Below are 25,197 nucleotides of genomic sequence, written 5' to 3'. Positions count from 1 at the left end.
AGAACCACTGAGAAATAGATTTCTGGATCATGTGACTCTATTAATCATTAAGACCCAGTAAAAAATTTTTTGTCTTCTTCATTTCAAATAGTATTTTATATATGAAGTTTTAAAATTAGAATTATCTGGAGCTTAGTATGTCCTAAGGAAGTAATAATGAAAGAAATAGGTATTCTGAGTTAAACTTAGAAGAGACCTAATCTAATTGACTGAATCAAGTAAGATAGAAGTTTGGGTAAGCAGTTGTGTATATGAATGTTCTGGGGAGAATTAATTCTGTAAATAAAACTTCCTGCTGTTGTAAGGCAGAGGCTATCCAGCACATGTGTTTGCAAATGAGAAGACATTTTAAAAACTCAGAAATATTGTGAAGCACACCTCAACTCTTTTAAAAATCAATAATCTTTGTGTGACATTTAGCTCTAGCTCAGACACATAGCCAAGCCAGTTTTTAATAGATCTTAATTTTGACAACCTCCCCAGCAGTAATCCTGATGGTTCCATAAATTAGCATTACAATGAGAAAATTAAAAGACCTTTAATTATCAAGTGTACTTCATCTTCATCTTTTTTAATTTAATTTAATTTTTTTGCAGTTTGGGCCCTCTGCACCTTGCTTAGGCTTCCTAACTGTCTTAGCCATCTAGCTTAGCATAATGTCCACGCTGCTTCTTCTCTATCCACTTCATTAGTCTTACATTCCACTAACATGTTTTCCTTCTTCCTGGTTTTTTTATATTTATTTATTTATTTTATGGATGTGAGTGCTCTATCTGCATGCACAGCTGCACACCAGAAGAGGACATCCGGTCCCAGTGTTGATGGTTGTAAGCCACCATGTGGTGCTGGGAATTCTGAAACAGCACCAGTGCTCTTAACCACTGAGCCATCTCTCCAGACCCTTCTTTTGTTTTCTAATAGCACAAGATACTAAAATTATAATTTACTAACCTAGTAAGAGATAATTATGCCCAAATTACATTAGTAGTCGGAGCTGTAAGAGAACTGTTAGACAGTTTGATGTCATAAATTATCCTGTCACCAAGAAGGGCAGAAAGCTTAGTCTGTTAACCCTTTAATCACTGGGTACTTTTAATACACTGAAAACAACTTTTGTGGGGAAACCCAGGAAGTGGGTTCTGAAGCACAAATATGTGCAGGTCATCACAATGAGCTACACTTGCTAAATCAAGCTGTGATGGCTGTTTTAAGTGCCGCTCTCATGGCTTCCTATGGCAATTCCAATAACATAACTCTTCATGAATTTTTCATGGCTAGATGGTTGTACTAACCTACCAGATATTCCCAATGCTTCCTGGGACAAAAACGGTTTTCCCTTAAGAAAATCTGAAGTATATGAAATTGGGACCAATTTGAAATACCACTGCAATTATGGCTACCAGTCAGCTTCAAATGAATCCCATTTTGTGACTTGTCGGGAAAACCAGACATGGTCGCCTTCCAGAGGATGTGAAAGTAAGTGGACTTAAACCTGGAAAAGATACCAAGTGCATGTAAGTTTTAAATTATCTATTGAATGCATTAAGCACAGTCTTTTAAATTTCCTGGGGCCTGTTCCGTTACATGGGATAGGGATAGTTTTTGTAAAAATTCAGTGCATGTTTGAAAATATTCATTATTTTGTGATTATTAGTTAAAAGTTGTATATTTATCAATTACTTCTAATTCTGTGATTGTGACATTAGAAATCTATGTATCAATTCTACTGAAGAAGACTTATTTGATAACATGTTTCTCTTTTGTATTTTAGGGTTTTTATTTTGTTTTGTTTGGGGTTTTTGGTTTTTCAAAACAGTGTTTCTTTCTGTAGCCCTGGCTGTCCTGGAACTGGATCTGTGGAGCAGGCTGGCCTTGAACTACAGAGATCCTCCGGCCTCTGGAGTACTAGGTTAATGGTGTGCACCACCACACCTGGCTCTATTTTTTAGTTTTAAATTTTTTTTTTTTTTCTTTTTGGTAGTCTGGGATGACATATATAGAAGTGCACATGTTTGAAATGGTATGTTTTTCTGACGTTATGTAGCCTTTTATAATTATGAAATAATCCTTTACGGCTATCAGTATTTTGTCTTTATATTTTCATACCAATATAGTTCAGAGCTTATTTAAGTTTGCTTTGTGTTGCGTGGCTTAGTTTTAGGTTTTCTGTTCTTCAAGATTTTAAGTATCCTTTAAAGGCAGATTAATGTGTAAATCTGATCAGTAATGCACTCGATATTATGACATGTAATTATATAACAGGATAGTATATTGTATTTTCAGTCTTTTTGTATCATCATCTCTGTTAAAGTTATTTTTATAAAACTGGGTTTGTTTATCAGTTTCTTTCTTATTCCATTTTTACACAAATAATTGAGACTCTATTATATTAACAAGCTTTAATGCACACGAACTAAGCAGTTTTAATTCTATTATTTTTTAATATATTTTTATTTAGTACAATTTATTTACTTTGTATCCCAGCTGTAGCCCCCTCCCATTCCTCCCTCTTCTTCTCCCATGCCCCTCCCACAGACCACTGATAGGGGAGGAGGACCTCCCCTTCCATCTGACCCTAGCCTATCAGGTTTCATGAGGACAGGCTGCATTGTCTTCTGTGGCCTGGTAAGGCTGCTTCCCACTCAGGAGGAGGTGATCAAAGAGCCAGTCACTGAGTTCATGTCAGAGACAGTCCCTGTTTCCATTACTAGAGAACCCACTTGGACACTGAGCTGCCATGGGCTACATCTGTGTAGGGGTTTTAGGTTATCTCCATGGTTGGAGTATCAGTCTTAGAAAAGACCCCTGTGCCCAGATTTTTGGCTCTGTTGCTCTCTTTGTACAGCTACTGTCTCCTCCAGGTCTTTTGTAGGATTCCCTGCCCTGGCCCAAAGTTTGACTATGAGTCTCAGAATCTGCCTTAATACCCTTCTATGTAGAGTCTTTCAGAGGGCTCTATGGTAGGCTACTGTCCTGTTTCCTGTTTTCTCCCTCTTCTGATGTCTATCCCCGTTGCCTTTCTGAATGAGCATTGATCATCTTACCCAGGGTCCTCCTCCTTGTTCAGCTTCTTTAGGTGTATAGATTTTAATATGTTTATCCTATATTATATGTCTAATATCCACTTATAAGTGAGTATATACCATGTGTGTCTTTCTGCTTCTGGGATACCTCACTCAGGATCATCTTTTCTAGTTCCTACCTTTATCCTGCAAATTTCATGATTTCCTTGTTTTTTTAATTGCTGAGTAGTATTCCATTGTGTACATGTAGGACAATTTCTGTACCCATCCCTCAGTTGAGGTACATCTGAATTGTTTTCATGATCGGCTATTAAATAAAGCTGCTACGAACATGGTTGGGCAAATGTCCTTCTTGTATACTTGAGCATATTTTGGATATATGCCTAAGAGTGGTATAGCTGGATCTTAAGGTAGCACTATTCCTAATTTTCTGAGAAAGTGCCAAATTGATTTCCAAAGTGGTTGTACAAGTTTACATTCCCACCAGCAGTGGAGGAGGGTTCCCCTTTCTCCACATCCTCTCCAGCATGTGTTGTCACTTGAGTTTTTGATCTTAGCCATTCTGATGGGTGAAAGGTGAAATCTCAGGGTCATTTTGATTTGCATTTCCCTGATGACTAAGGACGAGGTTGATCATTTCTTTAAGTGTTTCTCTGCCATTCAATATTCCTCTATTGAAAATTCTCTGTTTAGCTCCGAACTTTTAATTGGATTACTTGATTTGTTGCTATTTAACTCCTTGAGTTCTTTACATATTCTGAATATTAATCTTTTGTCAGATAGAGGGTTGGTAAAATCTTTTCCAAGTCTATAGGCTGACGTTTTGTTCTGATGGCAGTGTTCTTTGCTTTACAGAAGCTTTTCGGTTTCATGACGTCCCATTTTTGATTGTTGATCTTAGAGCCTGTGCTGTTGGTGCTCTGTTCAGGAAGTTGTCTCATGTGCCAATGAGTGCAAGGCTCTTCCCTGCTTTTTCTTCTAACAGGTTTAGTGTGTCTGGTTTTATGTTTAGGTCTTTGATGCTCTTGGTCTTTAGTTTTGTGCATGGTGATAAATATTGATTTATTTGCATTTTTCTACCAGTTAGACCAGCGCCATTTGTTGAAGATGCTATCTTTTTTTCCATTGTATGGTTTTGGCATCTTTGTAAAAAATCAGGTGTCCATAGGTGTGTGGGTTTATTGCTGGATCTTCGATTCAATTCCACTGATATACCAGTCTTTTTCTATGCAGTTTTTATTACTATTGCTCTGTAGTACTGCTTGAGATAAGGGATGGAGATACCTCCAAAAGATCTTTTATTGTAGAGGATTGTTTTAGCTATTCTAGGTTTTTTGTTATTCCATATGAAGTTGACAATTGTCCTTTCAAGGTCTGTAAAGAATTGTGTTGGTATTTTGATGGGAATTGCATTGAATCTGTAGATTGTTTTTGGTAAGATGGCCATTTTTACTGTTAATCCTGCCAAGCCATGAGCATTGGAGATCTTTTTATCTTCTGATATCTTCTTCTATTTCTTTCTTCAGAGACTTGAAGTTTTTTTACGTACAAGTCTTTGACTTGCTTGGTTAGAGTTACACCAAGGTACTTTAAATTCTTTGTGGCTATTGTGAAGAGTTTCATTTCCCTAATTTCTTTCTCAGACCATTTGTCTTTTGTATACATGAGGGCTACTGATTTCTTTGAGTTAATTTTGTATCCATCCACTTTGCTGAAGGTGTTTATCAGCTGTAGGAGTTCCCTGGTAGAATTTTTGGGGTCACTCAGGTATACTATCATATCATCTTCAAATAGTGATACTTTTGACTTCTTCCTTTCTGATTTGAATCACCTTGATCTTTAGTTGTCTTATTGCTCTATCTAGAACTTCAAGAACTTTGTTGAAGAGATATGGAGAGACTTGATTTCAGTGGGACTGATTTAAGTTTCTCTCTGTTTAGGTTGGCTATAGGTTTGCTGTATACTGCCATTACTATGTTTAGGTAAGTGCCTTGTATCCCTGATCTTTCCAGGACTTTAATCATGAACAAGTGCTGGATTTTATCAATGCTTTTTCAGCATCTAAGGAGATGATCATGTGGTTTTTTTTTTTCTTTCAGTTGGTTTATATGGTGAATTACATTGATGGATTTCCATATATTGAACCACCCCTGCATACTTGGGATGAAGCCTACTTGGTCATAGCGGATGATACCTTTTATGTACTCCTGCATTTAGTTTGCAAGTATTTTGTTGAGTATTTCTGCATCAGTGTTCATAAGGGAGATTGGCCTGGAATTCTCTTTCTTTGTTGGGTCTTTGTGAGGTTTTGCTATCAACATGACTGTGGCTTCATAGAATGAGTTTGGTAATGTTCCTTCTGTTTCTATTTTGTGGAATAGTTTGAAAAGTATTGGTGTTAGCTCTTCTTTGAAGCTCTGGTAGAATTCTGTGCTGAAACCATCTGGCCCTGGGCTTTTTTTGGGTGGGAGACTTTTGGTGACAGCTTCTAGTTCCTTAGGGGAAATAGGATTATTTAATATATTTACCTGGTCTTAATTCAGCTTTAGTAAGTGGAATTGATCCAGAAAATTGTCCATTTCATTTAGATTTTCCAATTTTGTGGCATATAGGCTTTTGAAGTAAGTCCTAATGATTGTTTGGATTTTGTCAGTTTCTGTGGTTATGTCCCCTTTTTCATTTCTGATCTTGATGATTTGGATAGTTTCTCTCTGCCTTTTAGTTAGCTTGGCTAAGGTTTTGTCTGTCTTGTTGATTTTCTCAAAGAACCAGCTCTTGGTTTCATTAATTCTTTGATTGTTCTATTTGTTTCCAGTTTATTGATATCAGCCCTGAGTTTGATTATTTTCAGCAGTCTATTCCTCTTGGGTTTGTCTGCTTCTTCTTTTTCTAGGGCTTTCAGATGAGCCATCAAGTTGCTTGTATGAGATGTTTCAAAATTCTTTTTGAAGGCACTTAGTGCTATGAACTTTCCTCTTAGCACGGCTTTCATTTTGTCCCATAAGTTTGGACATGTTGTGCCTTCATTTTCATTGAATTCTAGGAAGTCTTTAATTTCTTTCTTTATTTCTTCCCTGACCCAGCTGTTATTCAGTAGAGAGTTGTTCAGTTTCCATGTGTGCATAGGTTTTTTGCTATTTCTGTTGTTGTTGAGGTCCAGTTCATGGTGGTCTGATAGGATACACAGGATTGTTTCAATCTTCTTGTAATTGTTGAGGCTTTCTTTGAGCCCATTTGTATGGACTATTGTAGAGAGGGTTCCATGAGGTGCTGAGAAGAGGGTAAATTCTTTGGTGTTTGGGTGAAATGTTCTGTAGATGCATTTGATTCATGACCTCTCTTGGAGTCATTATTTCTTTGTTTAATTTCTCTTTTCTTGACCTTTCATTTGTTAAAAGTGGGTTGTTGATGTTTCCCACTATTAATATGTGGGTATCTATGTGTGGTTTAAATTTTATTAATTTTTCTTTTACAAATGTGGGTACCCTTGTATTTGGGGCATAGATGTTCAGAATTGTGATGTCTTCTTGTTTGATGAGTATGAGGTGACCTTCCCCATCTCTTTTGATTAATTTTGGTTGAAAGTCTATTTTATTAGCTATTAGAATGGCCACTCCTGCTTAATTCTTAGGTCCATTGCTTGGAAAATAGTCTTCCAGTCCTTTTCTCTCATGTAATGTCTATCTTTGTGACTTACGTGTGTTTCTTGTATGTAACAGATTGTTGGGTCTTGTTTATACATCCATATTCTGTGTCTTTTTATTGGAGAGTTGAGTTCATTGATGTTGACAGAGATTAATAACCAGTGGCTGTTAGATCTTTTTATTTTGATGTTGGTTGTGGTATAGTTCGTGTGCTTGGCTACTTATAGTTTTGCTGTAGTGGGTTTATTTATTTCCTATGTTTTCCTGAATGTACTTAACTTTTTTGAGTTGTATTTTTCCTTCTAGTACCTTCTGTAACACTGGATTTGTGGGTAGGTATTGTTTAAGTTTGTCTTTATCATTGAATATCTTGTTTTCTCCATCTATGATGATTGAGAGTTTAGCTCGGTATAGTTGCCTGGGCTGACATCTGTGTTCTCTTAGGGTCTGCATGATATCCTTCCATGCCCTTCTGGTTTTCATAGTCTTTGTTGAGAAGTCAGGTATGATTCTGATGGGTTTACCATTATATGCTACTTAGTCTTTTTCCCTTGAAGCTTTCGGTAATTTTTCTTTGTTCTGTATACTTATTGTTTTGATTATTATGTGGTGGGAGGGTTTTCTTTTCTGGTCTGATCTATTAGGTGTTCTGAAGGCATCTTGTGTGCTTATAGGCATCTCCTTTAAATTGGGGAAATTTTCTTCCATGATTTTGTTGAAAATATTTTCTGGGCCTTGTAGACAGGAATCTTCTTCTTCTTCTATTCCTATTATTCTTAGGTTTTGTCTTTTCATGTTGTCTTGGATTTCTTGGATGGTTTGTCAGGAATTTTTAGACTTATCATTTTCTTCGATGGATACACCTATTTCTTCCATTGTATCCTCCACACCTGAGATTTTTTTTTCCATCTCTTGTAGTCTATTGGTTATGCTTACCTCTGTAGTTCCTGTTTTCTTCCCTAAGTTGTTCCTCTCCATGATTTCCTCCATTTGTGTTTTCTTTAAATTTTCCAATTCTATCTTCAGATCTTCATCCATTTTGTTGATTTCCTTCACCTGTCTGACTGTATTTTCCTGTTTTCCTACAATTTCTTCACCTGTTTGTTTTATTTCTGTTTCTTTTATTTCTTTCAGTGATTTAATTATTTCCTATCTGAAGGCCACAAACTTTTTGGCTGCATCTTCCTGTATTTTTTATGGATAGCCATAACTTGTTTGATTTTTCTTTATCTATGTCTTTATGCATTTTATTTGTTTTCTCCATTATCCTCTTCATAATCATAGATCATCATAGGTCATCTTCTTGAATTTCACTTATGTGGGTGTCCAGGACTACTTGTCCCTAGGTTCTGGAGATGCTAATTTACTTTGGCTTTTGTTGGTTGTGCTTTTATGCTGGCCTCTATCCATCTGGCTATCTCAGGTGTTGGCTGTTAGTTTCTGGTGCCTGCTGGAATCCTGGGATGGGGAGAATCCCCACGGCAGGAAGATGTTGTTCTTGAAGGAATCCAAGCAATAATCAGTGGCAGGTAAATGCAGCATTCCTGTGTGTGGCAGGAGGTTACAGCCTGGAGCCTGTGGGACCCAGGAGCTTTTCCAGGGATTAGCTATGTGTCCTGAGGTCAGGCCTGACGTTCCCCCACAGTGGGATTTCCTCCCACCCCAGTCGTGTTGTTTTGGAGCCCACAGTTCAGTCTGGGATGGTGAGTAGAGTCCAAAGGTGCATTCAAGTTCTCAAGACACATGGAGAATGAAGCCAAGTTCTTGGCTAGGATAGCAAATGAATGGCTCTAGCCCAGTTCCCAATATAGTTGTTGGTTGTTCTCTGAAACTTAATAATAAACTGTCCTCCAAAGCCTGAATTTGACATTCTGGTTTTACAATCCCCCACCATAATGTTTTTTAAAGTTCTGTTTACAGAGATCTGGGTCTGATGGTTCATGAAACCCTTCCATGTTTCCAGTTTTAAAACCCAAACTAAACCAGTTCTAAAACCCAAAATATAGTACACTCACATTATAACAGCAAAAGCCCTACTTCTTAGTACCAATTTTCTAGATTGTTTAGTTTTCTGATTGCTGAGACAAAATGCCTGATGAAAGCAACACAGGAAGCTAGGAAAGGTTTATTTGGTTTGCAGGTCTATAGAGAGTACACCACATTTCATCCGTAGGCAGGAACCAGATAGTCCCGAATGCTAGTGCTCTTTTATTTCCCTTTTCTTCAGCCATGGCCTATGGCATGGTATTACCCATGTTTACAATGTGTCTTCCCATATCCATTAAATCTAATCTATATAATTTCTTACAGACATACTCAAAGGCTGAGCTTATCCAAATAATCTCTCACAGGTGTGAGTAGAGATTTATCACCTAGGAGACTACAAGGCCTAGCAAACTGACAATATGAACCATTATTAATTTATAATTTGCTTGATATTCCTAACACTTTCTTAATTGAATCATTGGAATTTTTTCTATATGTATTATAATATTATCTGTGACCAGTAATAGTATTTAACTCCTCTTATATAATCCAAGAACTGGTATAAGTGGAATCTTCTGGATCTGTTCCACCCTTTGATAGGAGAGATTTTTATTACTGGCTCCATAATTATTTATCAGCTTTCTCGCTCTTCAATTATTTATCAGCCTTCTCTCTCTTCAATTATTTATCAGCCTTCTCTCTCTTCAATTATTTATTTATCAGCACCTCTCTTTCTTTGTAAGGCACCTATGTTCAGAAATCTCTGTATGTGTATATCTCTGTATGTATATATTTTTATGTATCCATATCAACTTTCCCTGCTGGGGAAGGGAGATCACAAGTTGAAGACCTGCTTTAACACATTGATTGTGAAGGCACTTTTTATGTAAAATGGTGGTTCCGGGTATACACATGGTGGTTGAAATGAGAATGGCCCCACAGGTGTATATGTCTGGATACTGGGCCCCAGTTTACTTAGGAAAAATTAGGAGGTGTGGCTTTGTTGGAGTAGGTGCATCGCTGGGGGGGACTTCAGTTTTGTGCAGGGTGATAAGTATGGATCTATTTTCATTTTTCTACATGTAGACATCCAGTTGGACCAGCACCATTTGTTGAAGATGCTATCTTTTTTCCATTGTATGGTTTTGGCATCTTTGTCAAAGATCAGGTGTCCATAAGTGTGTGAGTTTATTTCTGGGTCTTCTGTTCGGTTCCATTGATCCACCATTTTGTTTCTATGCCAGTACCATGCAGTTTTTATAACTGTTGCTCTATAGTACAGCTTAAGATTAGGGATGGAGATACTTCCAGAAGATCTTTTATTGTAGAGGATTGTTTTAGCAACTCTGGGTTTCTTGTTATTCCATATGAAGTTGAGAATGATTTTTCAAGGTCTTTAAAGAACTGTGTTGGTAATTTGATGGGAATTGCATTGAATCTGTAGATTGCTTTTGGTAAGATGGCCATTTTTACTATGTAAATCCTGCCAAGCCATGAGCATGGGAGATCTTTCCATCTTCTGATATCTTCTAATTCTTTCTTCAGAGACTTGAAATTTTTTTCATACAAGTCTTTGACTTGCTTGGTTAGGGTTACTCCAAGGTACTTTATGTCCTTTGTGGCTATTGTGAAGGGTATTGTTTCCCTAACTTCTCTCTCAGCCCTTTTGTCTTTTGTATACAGGAGGGCTACTGATTTTTTTGAATTAATTTTGTATCCGGCCACTTTGCTGAAGGTGTTTATCAGCTGTAGGAGTTCCCTAGCAGAGTTTTTAGGGTCACTCAGGTATACTCTCATATCATCTGCAAATAGTGATAATTTGACTTCTTCTGTTCCAATTTGTATCCCCTTGATCTCCTTCAACTGTCTTATTGCTCTAGCAAGGACTTCCAGCACTATGTTGAAGAGATATGGAGAGAGTGGACAGTCTTGTCTTGTCTCTGATTTCAGTGGCATTGCTTTAAGTTTCTCTTCGTTCAGTTTGCTGTTGGCTATAGGCTTGCTGTATATTGCCTTTACTATTTTAGATATGTGCCTTGTATCCCTGATCTTTCCAATACTTTAAACATGAATGGATGTTGGATTTTGTCAAATGCTTTTTCAGCATCTAGGGAGATTATCATGTGGTTTTTTTCTTTCAGTTTGTTAATATGGTGGATCACATTGATGGAGTTCTGTATATTGAACCACCCCTGCATACCTGAGATGAAGCCTACTTGGTCATAGTGGATGATATCTTTGATGTGTTCTTGTATTCTGGTTGCAAGTATTTTGTTGAGTATTTTTGCATCAATGTTCATAAGGGAGATTGGCCTGAAATTCTCTTTCTTTGTTGGGTCTTTGTGAGGTTTAGGTACCAAGGTGACTGTGGCTTCATAGAATGAGTTTGGTAATGTTCCTTCTGTTTCTATTTTGTGGAATAGTTTGAAGAGAATTGGAGTTAGCTCTTCTTTGAAGGTCTGGTAGAATTCTGCACTGAAACCATCTGGTCCTGGGCTTTTTTTGGATGGGAGATTTTTGATGACCGCTTCTATTTCCTTGGGGGATATAGGACTATTTAATTGATTTACCTGGTCTTGATTCAGCTTTGGTAAGTTGAATTGATCAAGAAAATTGTCCATTTCATTTAGGTTTTCAAATTTTATTAAGTATAAACTTTTGAAGTAAGTCCTAATGATTGTTTGAATTTCCTCAGTGTCTGTAGTTATGTCCCCCTTTTCATTTCTGATTTTGTTGATTTGGATGGTGTCTCTCTGCCTTTTAGATAGCTTGGCTAAGGTTTTGTCTGTCTTGTTGATTTTCTCAAAGAACCAGCTCTTGGTTTCATTGATTCTTTGAATTGTTTTATTTGTTTCTAATTGATTGATTTCAGCCATGAGTTTATTTCCCACCCTCTACTCCCTTTTGGTGTGTCTGCTTCTTCTTTTTCTAGGGTTTTTAAGTGGGCCATTAAGTTGCTTGAATGAGCTGTCTCGAATTTCTTCTTGAAGGCACTTAGTGCTATGAACTTTCCTCTTAGCACTGCTTTCATTCTGTCCCACAAGTTTGGGTATGTTGTGTCTTCATTTTCATTGAGTTCTAGGAAGGCCTTAATTTCTTTCTTTATTTCTTCCCTGACCCAGCTGTCATTTAGTAGCAAGTTGTTCAGTTTCCATGTGTGCTTAGGCTTATTGCTATTTCTGTTGTTGTTGAGGTCCAGCTTTATTCCATGGTGATCAGACAGGATACAGAGGATTATTTCAATCTTCTTGTATCTGTTGAGGCTGGCTTTGTGACCAACTATATGGACTATTTTAAAGAAGGTTCCATGAGGTGCTGAGAAGAAGGTAAATTCTTTTGTGTTTGGGTGTAAGGTTCTGTAGATGTCTGTCAGGTCCATTTGATTCATGACCCCTGTTAGAGTCATTGTTTCTTTGTTTAATTTCTGTCTGGTTGACCTGTCCTCTGTTGAGAGTGGGGTGTTGAAGTCTCCCACTATTAATGTGTGGGGATCTATGTGTGGTTTAAGTTTTATTAATGTCTTTTTTACAAATGTGGGTGCCTTTGTATTTGGGGCATAGATGTTCAGGATTGTGATGTCTTCTTGGTGGAATTTTCCCTTGATGACTATGAAGTGTCCTTCCCCATCTCTTTTGATTAATTTTGGTTGAAATTCTATTTTGCCAGCTATTAGAATGGCTATTCCTGCTTGCTTCTTGGGTCCATTTGCTTGGAAAGCCGTCTTCCAAACCTTTACCCTCAGGTAATGTCTATCTTTGTGACTTAAGTGTGTTTCTTGTATGCAACAGATTGCTGGGTTTTGTTTATGCATCCATTCTGTTAGTCTGTGTCTTTTTATTGCAGAGTTGAGTCCATTGATGTTGAGAGAGATTAATGACCAGTGGCTGTTAGATCCTTTGATTTTGATGTTGGATGTGGTCATAAGGTTATGTGTTTTGTTGCTTTTTGTTTTACTGTCATGAGGTTAATTATTTCCTGTGATTTCTTGAAAGTAGGTAGTTTTCTTGGGTTGTATTTTCCCTTCTAGTGTCTTCTGTAACACTGGATTTGTGTGTAGGTATTGTTGAAATTTGTTTTTGTCATTGAACATCTTGTTTTCTCCATCTATGAGAACTGAGAGTTTTGCTGGGTATAGTAGCCTGGGCTGACATCTGTGTTCTCTTAGGGTCTGTATGATATCTGTCCAGGCCCAAACTATATGTTTTAATGAGGAAAATATCAAAGAAAGACTTACTCTGACCCCTTTATTTGGCATTTCCTCTTTTTTCTTTCAAATCATATTTATAACAAGTTAAATATATTCTACTGATGACTATGTAGTGTTGTAATTGTTGAGTGTATTTCTGTATTGTTTTTCATTGAATATTTCTAGACTTTATTCAAGGGAAACTTCCTACCTATTGAGTAATTCTTCCTCTTTCCTGAAAGTGACATTCTATCTTGTTTCAATGAGTTTGAATAGTAATGTCTTTCATGAAATAGACTTTCATAAAGAAGACTTCCTCCAAAGGTGTCTCTCCCATAGGGTGAAACAGGTGAATCTCTTTTTATCTCCCAGGGATATGCTGCCCAACACCAAATATGGAGAAAATCAAAATTGTAAGTGAAAGGAGAGATTTCACTGGTATATGCACCTATGCCTATGGAGACTATATTTTCTATATTTGTGGTGAAGGTTCTTACCCTATGTCTATGGATGGAAGGAGTTCATGTCAAGCAGATGGAAAGTGGGGCCCTGCAATACCATCATGTCAAGAGGGTAAGAGTACTGAAGGAACTTGTCCTCATCATTTCCTGAATATTTCAAGTGCTTTTGTGTGGTTCTATGAAGAGTAATCTTCTTAAGGATAAGGGAGTTTGCAATTGTTCTTCCAATAATTACGATGCAGAAGATCGCATATATTCATCCCAGCACCATCAGGGCCACTGATAGTCATAGATCAAGGTATACTGGAAAGAAGGCTTTCAAAAGCTTTGCCAGAAGACATAACACATTGAATAAAATCCTTCAGTATCATTTTGTTATCTGTTAACACTACGGCCCATATTTTAGTAAAGTAAAGACAATCTCTTAAGTCTCTGTATTTGTACATCAATGGGGAAAGACTGGCTTATTTCAACATGGAACAGTGGGAGATTTTGTTATGAAGAAGAAAGACTTCAGTCCTAGTGACTGACATCAACCTTTTTGTTTTCTTGTTCTGACTCAGACCTGAAAAACCTTCTTGCTGTTACCTCACCACAGTTACCAGAAATAAACATTAAAAACAATAAGTATCTGTCTGATAATGGTAAGACATTGAAAATATTTTATACATCAATGTGAATATCTTACTATGAATGATTCCTTACCTCAACATGACAGAGTCTATTGCATGCCATAGTTTGGGTTAATATAAAAGCAAAGTTTAAGAAGATGACTTGGGGCTGTTCTGAGTGCCTCCAGGCCTTCTTTCTCATTGCACCATGGCATATGCCTTTGTGGATATCTGGAAGCTAGTAGACAGCCAGAATTTTGATGACTACATGAAATCACTTGGTGTCAGCTTTGCCACTAGGCAGGTAGCTAGCATGACCAAGCCTATCACAATCATTGAGGAGAGAGGGGAGACTATCATCATAAAGACACATAGCACCTTCAAGAACACAGAGCTCAGCTTTCAGTTGAGGCGGAGCTCAATGACACAATGGCAAGTGACAGAAAGGACAAGTCAACTGTGACACTGGAAGGAGGCAAACTTGTCCATGTGTGGAAGTGGGAGGGGTAGGAGACTACACTTGCAAGGGAGCTAAGTGATGGGAAACTCATGTGGACTCTCACCAATGGCAATGTGGTGAGCACTCAAACTTACGCGAGAAGGATGTGTGATCTAGCTGCTTGTTACTGGCTGTTCCTCTACCAACTGGCTACCCCTCACCTGGATCCAGTTCTCATTGTGTATGTGCTTTATTTATTTTTTTAAAACTGTATTCAAAGGGTCCTGTGAGGTCAATAAAGCAAAGCCAAGGCAAAAAAAAAAAAAAAAAAAGCTAGTTTGGAATCTATCAGTTTACTTAGATTATCATAGGAAGTAGGTATGAGACATAAGAAAGAATCATGGGAAAAATAGTAACCATTCATAGTCTCAAAGATATTATAAAGGAGAGACAAAGAAGTGACTTATCTTTGCTCTGAGAGTTATAATTGATATGATTAACATTCTTTCACCACTTGCCATTCTATATTCCCTTTGGTCAACACTCACATAGACTTGGGATATTTTTTGTTTGTTTGTTTGTTTGTTTGTTTGTTTAACAGATGTGATATCTCTAGCTGTTATTTCTCCTGAAGAGAATTTGTTCATGTCTCACGTTGCCCATTCAGTATAAAGCCCATGGGTGGCACTTGGGAGATACTCTAGTACTTATTTGGGTTATAGGTATACTGTTTCCTGAACAGTATACAGCAGACATTCTGGCTCTTCCTCATGACCGCAGCTTATTGACACACAGTATGGTAACATTTTCCTTTATCCAAGCTGTCTTACCAGGTGAAGAAGCCTAGAGAAGTTTGATAAAAGCTATACCTTAAGGATAGGTGGATGGCTTCAGTATCCACTGATTGGATTGTTTTGCCTCTGGCCTTGGGAAGCAGAACATCTAGTCTACTGATTTAAAGAGACAAGTAGAAAAATATGTTATGAAAATAGTTTGGTGGGATTAATTCTGAATGGTATGAAAATTGGAGGGGAAGGGTACAAATAGGACGGAGGAGAGAGGTGAAGGAGAGTAGATAGGGGAGGATCAATTAAAGCTGTATGAAAATGTCATAAGGAAAACATTTCCTTTGTATGGTAATTGGGGGAAGAAAAAGAAGAGTCAATGAATTTCCCCTTCTGAAGTTTAGCTTTCCTTTGGTCTCATGTCTCCTTTTCCATATCTGTTTCCCCCTTTTGGTTGAGAATGTATTCACTCTGCTGGTCCTACACATCCTGTCTGAAGCAGAGAAATTGATTTCACAGGCTCACAGATGGAGAAAATTTGCCTCAGGTTGTGTCATACCTTGAGTCTCAGATGACACTCTGAACTTTGTATTTTTAAGTTGAAACAAGTAAGAGTTTGTAGCAGTTACTGGGAGTGAATTCGTTTTTGAGTGAGAGACATGAACTTGTAAATGTCCAGAGGTGGAAGGGTGTTGTTTAAACACACCCCCTGTCCTAATGTCCAGAGGTGGAAGGGTGTTGTTTAAACACACCCCCTGTCCTAATGTCCAGAGGTGGAAGGGTGTTGCTCAGACGCAGCTCCTGTCCTAATGTGTCTGAAACCTAACCCCTAACACAGCAGCGTTATAAGGTAAAAGGTGACGGAGCCTCATGAATGGATACGTGCTAGTCCTGGGAATGAATCAGCTATGCCAGCATGGGCTGTAGTAGAAATGAGCTGTTTGTTCATCTCATCTGGAGATGCCTTATTCTTTCACACTCACCACCAAAGCATGAAGGAACCAGATAAAAACACCCATTCCTTTAGATTTCCACAAATCAGAATCTAAGCAGAGTCACTTCTCTGCTGATCACCCAGAGTACAGTGTTCTGTTACAGCAACATGCAGATGCCTCCCTACCTTGAGACTGAGATGTATGAATTGCTGGAGGGTATGTTTTGGTTGAACTTGCTGTGTATCTTGCATGTCTTTTCATTGGGTGCCTTGGCCACCCTAATGTAGTACCAGGTCCACTAGCAATGTATGGAAGACGGAGTTACAAAATGATAACAGCAATACTTCCTGTTGGTTAAGGTCTACCCAAAATTTACTATTTATTTGTTTACGTATTTAACATTTAAGATATGATTGGTAAACTTTTTACAAATGGCAAAAAAAGACATTAAAAATGATTAGTTCCACTTCCTGAGCCCGGCAATCACGGTATCATTTCCAGAAGCAGCCACTACTACTCAGTTGTTGGGTGTCTGTTTACAAGACTTAGAGACTAGATTTGATAACTTTGATCTAAGAATCTCTTTGTGCCTTAAGTACACTTTGCATATCAACCTTCATTTCCTTCCAAGTGTCCAAGAGAGAGAACTCTCTAAGGTTAATAACAAGTTCATGAGGTGTTGCAAACTTGCATTGAAATTTTATGATGGCCACCATCCTTCCATGGTCTTTCTGTTTGTATGAGCTGATGATGCTCCTGGTTGGTAAGCTGATGTAGACTGAAGATGAGATAAAATGTGACTGACTCTTCAGTGTCCTTGGTTCCTTCATCATTTTGCTGGCACCCAAAAGCCACCATTTCTGTTGAACTCTGGAATATAAAAAGATGAGGACAATGAAAAGTGCATCCTTAGCACCTGCAATAGATGAAGGCCATGAGAAGAAATACAAAGCGTAGGTTCTAACACTTAGGAGCTGCAGGAGACTTAGAAAATTATTTCATTTCTTAGTTTCACTGTTGGTAAAATGTTAATAACAGCAGAAACCAATTCATAGAGGCATAATGATAAAATTTATAAAGCAACAACATTTTAGCAGGTAGATATGCATAGTACTTTTCTCAATAGATATCAGGACCTATTATAGTTATTATTGCAATGAATACGTTTCTCAGGACCTGAATGCAGGTAGAGGCAAAGTTTCTCATAATTTTCATTGTTTCATTCAATTTTGAGGTCCCTTTATTTCTGCTAATGATGTGTGTCCCAAACCATTCATCATAAATGGAAACCTGTCTGTGGAGAAAGATTACTATGCTAAACTGGAAAATGTCACCGTTCAATGTGATATTGGATTTGACTTAGTTGGTTCCCCAAACATTGTTTGTTCGGAGAACAAGACATGGCACCCTGATATACCCCACTGTAAGCTGGTGAGTGGCATAAATTCTGTGATGTGGTCTCTTCCCAAGGCTCTGCCCAGTCTATGATGCTGTCACATGACTCCTGCCAGGATGCCCAATTTACCAGACTCATGGTCATAGCCTTGAAGCAGCATGGTGATTGAAGGAGTAGGTTTTTCTGCTCCAAGGCTGGACCCAGAATTTTAGAATTGAGGCTTTCCTAGACCTAGTACCCTGACTGCAGCTTTCCATGTTTGAGGTCTGTAGACCTTGTAGCTCTGTGTCTTTGCTTCCTCAGCTATGCTTTTCTGCTCTTATAGAGCCAGGTGTAGTGGTATATATCGACAATCCTAGCAACAAGGAGGTGGGCATAGGAGCAGAGTCCTAAGTTCAAGTCTGGCCTGGGCTTCAAAAATCTTTCTGAAAGCCTGTGCACACGTACATACACACACATTCCTCCTCCTTCTCCCCTTCCCCCTCCCCCTCCTCCTCCCCCCCCTCCTCCTCCTCCTCCTCCCCCCCCCCTCCTCCCCCCCTCCTCCTCCTGGGGGTGTGGCCTGCAGATAAACACCTGCTAGGATGCAGAGCCTGTCCTGATTTTATGTCCATGTTATACCAACCTCACTTTTGCCAAGAATCCCTCTCAGACTATACCAGCTCTTACCTACTTCTTTGCACCCTTGCCCTGCTTATTTCTTTAAATTACCTTTAGGAGGTCCTTGAAGACTGCAGGGTAGTGAATGAAGGCAGAAAACTCCTGCAGTGCCTCTCAAGCCCAGAAGATGTGAAAAGGGCCCTGCAGGTGTACAAGCTGTCTCTGGAGATCGAACTATTAGAACAGCAGAAACAGAAGTGGACAAAGGTCTCCAAAAAACCATTTAAACGTGTTAAAGTAAAGGGGCCACGTAGGCCTTTTGGTTAATGTACAGAATCTCCATGCACTGGCTACACTGACCCCTAAGCACCGCCACTCCTGTTAAGAAGTTTGTGGGCCAGAACGTAGGTGGGTTTTTTTGTTTGTTTTTAGAACTATGTCATTTCATTGTTGATTAGCCATTGTGCTTCAATTGCCTACTTGGTTCAACTCACTGAAATGGCTAAATATAAACTATCAAACACCAAATTTTTGTGTTGTCGTTCTGTTCAGTATGTAACACTAATATGACTTGAATATGAAGGCAAATTCACTGTCTAACATGTCTGTAGGTAATTTTACATTCCCCTTTTTTTTTCTTCCTTGCAAAGAATGCAACTCAGACTGTCCCAACCTCATTCCTGTTGAATTGTCACTGAATGCCGTTACACTGTGTCTCACCAGAGCCCAGTGCCTGCCAGGTCTGTACCTGCAGAACAGGATCTGAATTTAAGGAACATTCTCCTTTGGAGGTGATGGGGAAGGGAAAAGGGACTTCAGTGCTTCATTGGTGCCACCTTCTGGTCATATTCCACACCACAACACTACAAAGACTTCTAGTCTCCCCTTTAAAACAAATAAGTCTTATCTGTTCCTCTGTCTTATAAAAGTTAAATCATATGTGTATACACACACACACACACACACACACACACACACACACACACACACACATATATATATATATATATTTCCTGTCATTTGTTTGTTTGTTTTTGTCAACTTGACACATCTAGATTTATCTGAGAAGAGAAGGTCACAATTGAGAAAATGCTTCCGTAATCTGGTCTGTAGGCAACTTGTGGGTGTTTTCTTGATTTATGATTGAGATGGGAAGGTCCAGCACCTTGTGGTGGTGCCATCCCTGGACCAGCAGTTCTGAGGTATGTAAGAAAGAAAAATGAGAATGCCAGGGAGCAAGCAAATGAGCAACATTCCTCCTCTGCAGCGATTCCTGTTTCCAGGTTCCTGCCCTGAGTTCCCTCATTCATAGACTTTAAGCTATAAAGTGAAATAAAGCCTTTGCTTTCCCAAGCTGCATTTGGTCACTTTTTTTATAATCACAATAGAAGCCCTAACTATGACAGACTAAATAAATAAACTCAATCTCATCTTTTTTCGTAAACATTTGTGCACATGTATTTATTTTACATTTGGTTAAGGTTTGTTTATTTTTTTAATTTTTGTATGCATTGGTGTTTTGCCTGCATGTCTATGTAGGGCGTCATATCTCCTTGAACTGGAGTTGCAAACAGTTATGAGCTGCCATGTAGGTGCTGAGAATTGAAGCTGGGTCCAGACAGTGTTCTTACAGGTTTGTTTATGTTCAATGCTATTTAGTTTTGTAGCACTCTATGGCTATGCCACATTTTACTTGCCTGAGGCAGACAGACATTTGGATTATTTTCCATATAAGATATTATGAGTGATCCAAGTGGGTTCCCTAATAAGGGGAACAGGGACCATCTCTGACATGAACTCAATGGTTGGCTCTTTGACCTCCTCATCCCTGAAGGAGGAGCAGCCTTGATAGGCCACAGAGGAGGACATTGCAGCCAGTCCTGAGGAGACCTAATAAGCTAAGGTCAGATGGAAGCGGAGGAGTTCCTCCCCTATCAGTAGATTTAGAGAGGGGCAGGGAGGAGATGAGGGAGGGAGGGTGGGAGTGGGAAGGATTGAGGGAGGGGGCTACAGCTTGGATACAAAGTAAATAAACTGTAATTAATATAAAAAATAAAAAGTTAATAAAAAGAAAAAGATAAAAGATATCATGAGTGTACCTCTAATAATATTTTTGCATGAATCTTCTACTAGATATATGGATTCTTATTCCATGTAGATCTAAGAATGAAATTGCTGGTTTGCTGTGAGTATGCATGTATTTTCTCAGCATTTTTCCAAAATGGTCCCACCAAAGAGTGTTCCCACCCACAGAAAGCAAGCATTCTGTGAAACGTTGTTCTTATGTTCCTTCCTTTGGGAAAATAATACCGGGCAGGAAGTAGCTACATATTAAGCTTCTAATTTGTTTTTTTTTTTCCTAAAGATTAATGAGCTTGAACAACATATGTTCATTGTACTTTCAGGTCTTCTTTTTTCACAAAGTATTAATCAGGATGTTTTATCCAGTTTTCCTTTGGCTTGTTCATCTACTTGTAATTTAGTGTCCAGATGTTTATGAAAATCTGGATAAATGTCTGTGCTAGTGTTCTAGGATATGTATTAAGACACCTGTTTCCACACTATGGTGTGTCTTTTTTTCTTTCTAGGTTTTATCCCTATAAATATAAATTCAAAATGTAAGTTTAATGCAAAGCACTGAGGCCCACATATTTATAGTTTCCTCATCTGTGGACTCAACCAACTGTAGATGAAAACTATTTCTCCCACCAAAAACACTTTCACCTGTAATGAACACGTGCAGATTTCCTTTTCTTGTCATTCTCCCTGGAACAACGTAACAATTCTTATATTTTTTGATTGTGAGCCTAGCCTTTAATGGTTAAGCCAACCCTCCCTCTCTAGTCCCAATATAACAATTCTTAATATAGCATTTACATTGTATTAGATATTGTAAGAAATATAGAAAAGCATAAGACATACAAAAGTATTATTTCTTTTTTTATATTTTTTTATATACAAGAGTGTTTGTATAGGTTATGCAAAAGCATTTTGCAATGATGTGATGTTATCTAAGTTACCTGAGTTGATTTTTCATGTCTGTGAGGAATCACTCAAGTATCACAAAACACCTTTTCACATTTTTTTTCCCTTTGGGTTAGGATTTTCTTGTATCTTGTTAGAGAAATCTACACCTACTCCAAGGTTACAAATGTAATGTTCTTGTATTTCTTTTAGGATATTGTGGTAGTTTGAATGGGAATGCCCCCATAAGGTCATATATTGAAATGTTTAGTTTCCAGAAGGTAGAAGGATTAGCTTCCTAATGCTAAATCCTGACCTCCAGTCATAAAATTATTTTCGTTGCTACTTCATAACTGTAATTTTGTTGCCCTTCATAACTGTAATTTTGCTACTGTTATGAATCATAATGTAAACATCTGTGTTTTCAGATAGCTTAGGTTACCCCTGTGGAAAGGTCATTTGACGCCCCCCAAATGGTTTAGGCCAGCAGAGTCACCTGGAAAGAACACGCTCCAACCTCTTGAGCTGCCTGTGGGCTGTGCAGTAGGCTTCAGGGTCCCAGCTTTGGGAGCTGTCACCTGTTGGTGTGGTGGGTAATTCAGCTACCTGTGGGTCATTTCTGTTCCTGTATGCAACCCCTCACCCATATTCCTATAAGGAACCCCAATAATACTCATTAGTCCACCAACTCGGACTTTAGTGGTATCTGCACTGTGGTCTGTTGTGGGCTCCCTGTTTGGGGTGACATGTGAGTTGTGTCTTCCTAGGAAAAGTCTTTCTCACAAGACAGAGAATAAGCTTCCCACTAAGTCCACAGATGATACCCGTGGAGGAAGTCTGATCACAAGGATGTAATTCCAAATGCAAATGAGAATCTATTGATGAAAAGGACAATCACAGACTGGGAGTGCGGCTGCGCATGCGCAGCGCTGGCTGTTGCTCTCTGGGCTCTGCTCTGGTCCTTAAGCAGTGCGGGGCTCCACCCTTCCCTGCTCTGGGGCACAGCTCCTCTTCCCGCTGGCTGCGTGGTCTCTTGGGCACTAGACTGGCCCAGCCCGGATATGGCTCCTGGACAGCAGGAGATTCAGTCTCAGCAGAAAAATGCCAAAAAGCAGGCTAGACAGAAGAAGCAAGGACATGAGCAAAAGGCTGCTGCCAAAGCCGCCTTCATATAGATACCTGCACAGTTTGTAGAACACAAATGCCAGACCCCAAGACCTTCAACCACCACTTTGAGAGCAAGCACCCTAAGACTCCACTTCCTCCAGAATTGGCTGATGTTCAGGCATAAAGTTGTTTACAGGTGAATTCATGACACCTTTGACTCTTCTACTGTCCCAGACCTTAGGTAACAAACCTGCAGCTGCTTTTTTAAACAAACTGCTGATCAGCAAAAGTAAAGGGGCTACAGAAACACTCGTTTCTATGCTGTTCTCTTTGGGCTTCATGCAAAGACAGTTCTGTGTAAATGTACAGTATACCCTGATTTGGAAATCTGAAAAATCAGTCTATTCTTGTTGTATATTTGTTTACAATTGTAGTTATATTGATGTTCATGTTGTATAAAATAACTCATTTAATAAAGTAGTGCTTTGATTTTACACCATCACAGGATAAATGGTTCTAGAAATTCTGTTCTAACTTTCCTTATTGTTTGCCTTTTACAAAAATGAATTGATGAGCTAGTGTTGAAAGGAGCAATCCTCTCCCTTTCTCAGCTCAGGGCAGGTTTGTTAAACTAGAGCAGACTCAGTCATTAAATCATGCACATGATTTTATTGGCAGCTGATGCAGGTTAAGGAAGGGCTGATCTGCTGCTTCAGTTACACATCATTCCCAGTTCTGATCATTTCCTGTGTTTGAACTTACATAATGCAAGCCTGTTCAGTGGCTTGGTTCCCTTGCCAGCTGGGAGAGCATTGTAGACAACAGATACAATTCATGAAATTGGTAGGGTTACCCATGAGCCCTTCTGAAAGATTGGGTCCCAAAATATATGACAGAATGAAACAGTCTATTTGGACAAAGTATGATGAACAAGTGTGAACTGTAAAAGTCTATGTCTTTTTTAATTTTATATTTTTTTATTAATTAGTTTATTCACTTTGTATCTCAGCTGTAGCACCCTCTCTTACTCCCTCCCAAACCCTCCCTACCTCATGTCCTCCCATGCCCCTCCCCAAGTCCACTGATAGGGAAGGTCCTTCTCCACTTCCCTCTGACCCTAGCCTATCAGGTCTCATCAGGATTGGTGGCATTGTCTTCCTCTGTGGCCTGGTAAGGCTGCTCCCCCTTCAAGGGGAGGTGATCAAAGAGCCAGCCACTGAGTTCATATCAGAGACAGCTCCTGTTCCCATTACTAGAGAACCCACTTGGAAACTGAGCTGCCATGGGCTATATCTGTGTAGGGGTTCTAGGTTATCTCCATGAATGGTCCTTGGTTGGAGTATCAGTCTCAGAAAAGACCCCTGTGCCCCAATTTCTTGGTTCTGTTGCTCTCCTTGTGGAGCTCCTCTGCCCTCCATGTCTTTCTATCTCCCCTTCTTTCATAAGATTCCCTGCACTCTGCCCAAAGTTTGACTGTGAGTCTCAGCATCTGCTTTGACACCTTGCTGGGTGGAGTATTTCAGAGGCCCTCTGTGGTAGGCTCCTGTCCTGTTTCCTGTTTTCTCTCTCTTCCGATGTCCATCCCATTTGCCTTTCTGAGGAAGGCTTGATCATCTTACCCAGGGTCCTCCTCCTTGCCTACCTTCTTTAGGTGTACAGATTTTAGAATGTTTACCCTATATTATATGTCTAATCTCCACTTATAAGTGAGCATATACCATGTGTGTCTTTCTACTTCTGGGATACCTCACTCAGAATAATCTTTATAAATGGGTATTTTACAAATTGTTCAAATTCTTCAATTTGAAATTGAACCATAATTTTTGGAAGAGATTTTTAAAGTTACTTATCTAATCTTATGAGTGGATTCTTGCATTTAACAGGAAGATTAGAATGATTTGTTCCAGGTTAATTCCCAGAACATTCTTTGTCTTTTAAGTAAAACTGTAATGTTACAAATTTAGTGCTGGCTCCTAAAATCCAAGTCTGTCCAGTCTGACTTCCACATGAACTAGCAAAGTGTTAAAATAGGCCAATGTTTCCATTTGCTCAGTTGGATAAGGAAAACTCTGCCAGTTTTTCAAGTAACTTAAACTATAACTCAGTTTAAGTTTAGAAACTGATGTAATGGAAAGAGCATTAAGTACTGACAGCCGCTTAGAGCTGCAGATCTGACCTGCTGATGACAGGTGGATCCCTCTTGCTGTAGCCACTGCATTTAGTGACTACCTGGCTCCTGCCGCTGAGTTTGCAGGAAGGTGTCTCAAGGGGCAGCCTTGGTGCTGGTAGTGTTCACAGCAAGCGGTCCCCAGCCTCACACAAGTGCAGTCCTGCTGTTTCTCCTTTTACTTTCTTGCCTTCCAGACTTGGTAGCCATTGTTCCCTAAAATGTTGCTGACTAGAATTAGAGTTTTACCTGTTTTCTCATGGATATTATAGACATTCTAGTTAAATGACAATTTTAGAGCTTTTGGAAGTGCTTTATGCTTATATACGGTTCTTTTAGTGCCAAACTGTTATTCAGAGCCCATTTGCAAGTTTTGGTTTAATTCTTTTCATTTGTTTCACTGTTGTAATTCAGTGGTGAAATTGGAATAAAACCTTTCCAATCTTTCCAATCTTGCACTTAACTGTTTGGTAAGCAGCTGAAGACACCACATTTCACTCTAACTCAGTGATAGGGAGTATTGATGGGCCTTTACTGTTAGCATGGAGATTGCCAGCATGGTCCTCTTTTGTGTTTAGTTAAATCTACTGTAAGGAGAAAAATGACAACTCAAATGTCTTTGTAATTTAATTTGGAGATTCTCTAACAGACAAGTTTGTTTAAAAACTGTTGTGTCTTCAAAGGTGATACAAAAATAGTGAGAGAGCATTGATCTATTTGTATTCCGGATTTATGTTAGTTATCAAAGGAATGGGGTTCACATTAAATTTGTTTTTAATCTCATCCACATGTTTAGCTGACACACTTGGGACCTCACATGTGCTGTAATGTCTTTTAAAGAAGATGTTAAAGAAAATGGAAAAAAGAGAAAAAAGGACAATCACTGTATCCTC

The 25,197-nt window shown here is 38.8% G+C and overlaps 1 protein-coding gene and 2 pseudogenes across 1 annotated transcript in view; all 3 read left to right on the top strand.

The window, feature by feature from the left end:
* The window catches only part of LOC129673491 (zona pellucida sperm-binding protein 3 receptor-like), a 34,962-nt gene extending 16,569 nt beyond the window's left edge, over positions 1–18,393 (top strand). Inside the window, exons 7-12 of the mRNA XM_055603309.1 lie at positions 1,279–1,476; positions 13,212–13,418; positions 13,864–13,933; positions 14,743–14,762; positions 17,305–17,501; positions 18,184–18,393. Coding sequence (XP_055459284.1) covers positions 1,279–1,476; positions 13,212–13,418; positions 13,864–13,933; positions 14,743–14,762; positions 17,305–17,501; positions 18,184–18,393 — 902 coding nt within the window. The remainder of the gene's footprint in view (positions 1–1,278; positions 1,477–13,211; positions 13,419–13,863; positions 13,934–14,742; positions 14,763–17,304; positions 17,502–18,183) is intronic.
* LOC129674906 (fatty acid-binding protein, heart-like) lies at positions 14,120–14,616 on the top strand (annotated as a pseudogene).
* Positions 18,394–22,091: 3,698 nt separating the features above from the next.
* Positions 22,092–22,471, top strand: LOC129672737 (zinc finger protein 706-like; annotated as a pseudogene).
* Positions 22,472–25,197: the final 2,726 nt, after the last annotated feature.

The sequence above is a fragment of the Psammomys obesus genome, unplaced genomic scaffold, assembly GCF_907164565.1.
Source record: "Psammomys obesus unplaced genomic scaffold, mPsaObe1.curated_primary_1811, whole genome shotgun sequence".
NCBI lineage: Eukaryota > Metazoa > Chordata > Mammalia > Rodentia > Muridae > Psammomys > Psammomys obesus.
The sequence above is the reverse complement of the archived record's forward strand: the minus strand, read 5'-3'. Positions and strand labels throughout refer to the sequence as shown.